This window comes from Fukomys damarensis, unplaced genomic scaffold, assembly GCF_012274545.1.
Source record: "Fukomys damarensis isolate Sample0158 unplaced genomic scaffold, DMR_v1.0_HiC HiC_scaffold_11062, whole genome shotgun sequence".
In the NCBI taxonomy this organism is placed as follows: domain Eukaryota; kingdom Metazoa; phylum Chordata; class Mammalia; order Rodentia; family Bathyergidae; genus Fukomys; species Fukomys damarensis.
Window position 1 is genome coordinate 1 of NW_022911974.1, and position 1,848 is coordinate 1,848.

At 55.6% G+C, this 1,848-nt stretch overlaps 1 protein-coding gene across 1 annotated transcript; it reads right to left on the reverse strand.

The window, feature by feature from the left end:
- Window positions 1-29: 29 nt before the first annotated feature.
- Window positions 30-1,248, reverse strand: LOC104861669 (alpha-1,3-mannosyl-glycoprotein 4-beta-N-acetylglucosaminyltransferase-like protein MGAT4E; the record flags this gene model as incomplete). Its single annotated transcript, XM_010623226.1, has 1 exon — window positions 30-1,248. A coding segment is annotated over one exon (1,191 nt), but the record flags the coding sequence as incomplete, so codon positions are not given.
- Between the last annotated feature and the right edge of the window lie 600 nt (window positions 1,249-1,848).

Sequence of the window (1,848 nt, forward strand, 5' to 3'; positions counted from 1 at the left end):
CTCATCCGGGCTAGAATGAAACAGCTCCCGGTTTTATTTGTTGTACTCTTACTGATTTCACCATCGACCCTGATCCTTCTTTTCCTCCGTGGCATCTTTCTCCCAGAGGTAGATATGCCTGATCATGAGACCACCAGCTTGACGGGCTTTCACCACCAGCCTCACGCAGCTCACCGGGTATGACGCGCTTTCCTGCGGGATCTCCCGGTCCATCTGCCCCTCCACCAGCCAGCCGAGCAGCTCAGAGCTGGCGCAGTCCTGCGGCATGCCCTGGGGGTCGTAGCCCAGTTGCACCTGCCCCTTGCTCAGGGCGAACTTTCCTTCCACGATGGAGCCGGTCATCACCTGCACTCTGCTCAGCCTCGCTGGGTGGTTCAAAACCACCGTCAAGTGGTTCCCCGGGCGGATGTCGTTTGTCCAGAAGAACGACTCGTCCAGAGCGTAGGCCTCCCAGGGGAAGTGAGCCCCAGAAAGGTTCATATCGGTGAAGACAGACGCAGGGGGGTTGCTAGGGCCGTAAGGGTTCTTTTTCTGAACGACTGTGTCCTCCTTGCCATCGAAGGTGGGGCGGGATGATCTGTGGTAGAAGAGGAATGGTCTGCAGAGGATCGGGTTTTCCTGGACCAGGAGGGTGCGGAAATGAAGGATCAGCTTGTCCAGGGGCTTCTCCTTGTGGAAGAGGAGGAGGAAGTGGGCCAGGGCAGGGAGGTCCCTGCTATGGAAGAGCTTGCCAATGAGGCCCACGTTCGAGAACTCCAGCAGCACCCACGGGCTGGGCTTCAGGGCGGTCACCTTGGAATAAATGTGGGTGACAAAATTGGGGGCACAAAAGACAGTGTCCCCTATTAACAGGAAGTAATCAGAGAGCTTTGCGGCGAAGCTCATCAGGAAGGCGTGGTCTACGTTCTGCTTAGAGTAGCCTTTCCCGTGGTCGGCCTCAGCAACGGCACCGGCACCAGGGCTGCCATTCACAGTGGGGTAGGCAGCAGGAGGAGCATGGATCAGCAGCAACTGCCCGGCCAGGATCTGCGAGCTGAAGAGGCTTGAAATACGGGCAGTGGTGTCTTTGAGCCAGGCGAGGTCGGAATCTGCCAGGTGGACCAGCACGGTGAGGCGCTTCTGCTCGGCCGTGGAGGAGGCGTTGTACAGGGAGGCCAAGGTGTACAAGAGGCTGCTCGGATCCTGCCGTGACACCGTGGAGATCCCCACTGTCAGCCACGCTAAGGAGAGGTGGAGTAGGGACAATTGTCAGTGTAGGGTGGAGGCGCCAGCTGTCAGAAGGATTAGTGGAGGGGACGCTGTCTGGGGTCTTCTCTCTCTCTTCCCTCCTCTATTTCCTATCTGTTTTTTCCAGTGGCAGAGGGGATGGCTACACCCCTGCTACGCTAAGTGTGGTCCTTAGTCCAGCACGTCAGCCTCATCTGCCAGCTTGAGACACGGAATCTTGACCCCTTCCTCAGACCTGCTTTACCAGTATCACCAGGTGACCGTGCACGCACCGGAGTTTGGGAAGTGCTAAGCTAGGTGATTCTTGGCCCCTGTGGGTCCCTTGACTCTTTGAACCTCAAACTTTGAGGCTCATCATTTAGGTGCTGAGTACATAGCTATTATTTTAGTTATTATAATTGTTTTGTTTTTACCCAGTTCATCCTCCCAAAGGCCGTCTTTGAAGAAATAGATTAGGAAAGGGATTTTCCCTAGCAGTCAGGAGCCCCGCCCCATTGCACTGTTGGGGATTGAACCCCGGGTCTTCACACTGAGCTATTCTCCAGCTCTTATTCTATTTCTTTCTTTCTCACTAAGTTGCTAGGTTGTCCAGGCCGGGCTAGAACTTTGATCTGCCTGCCT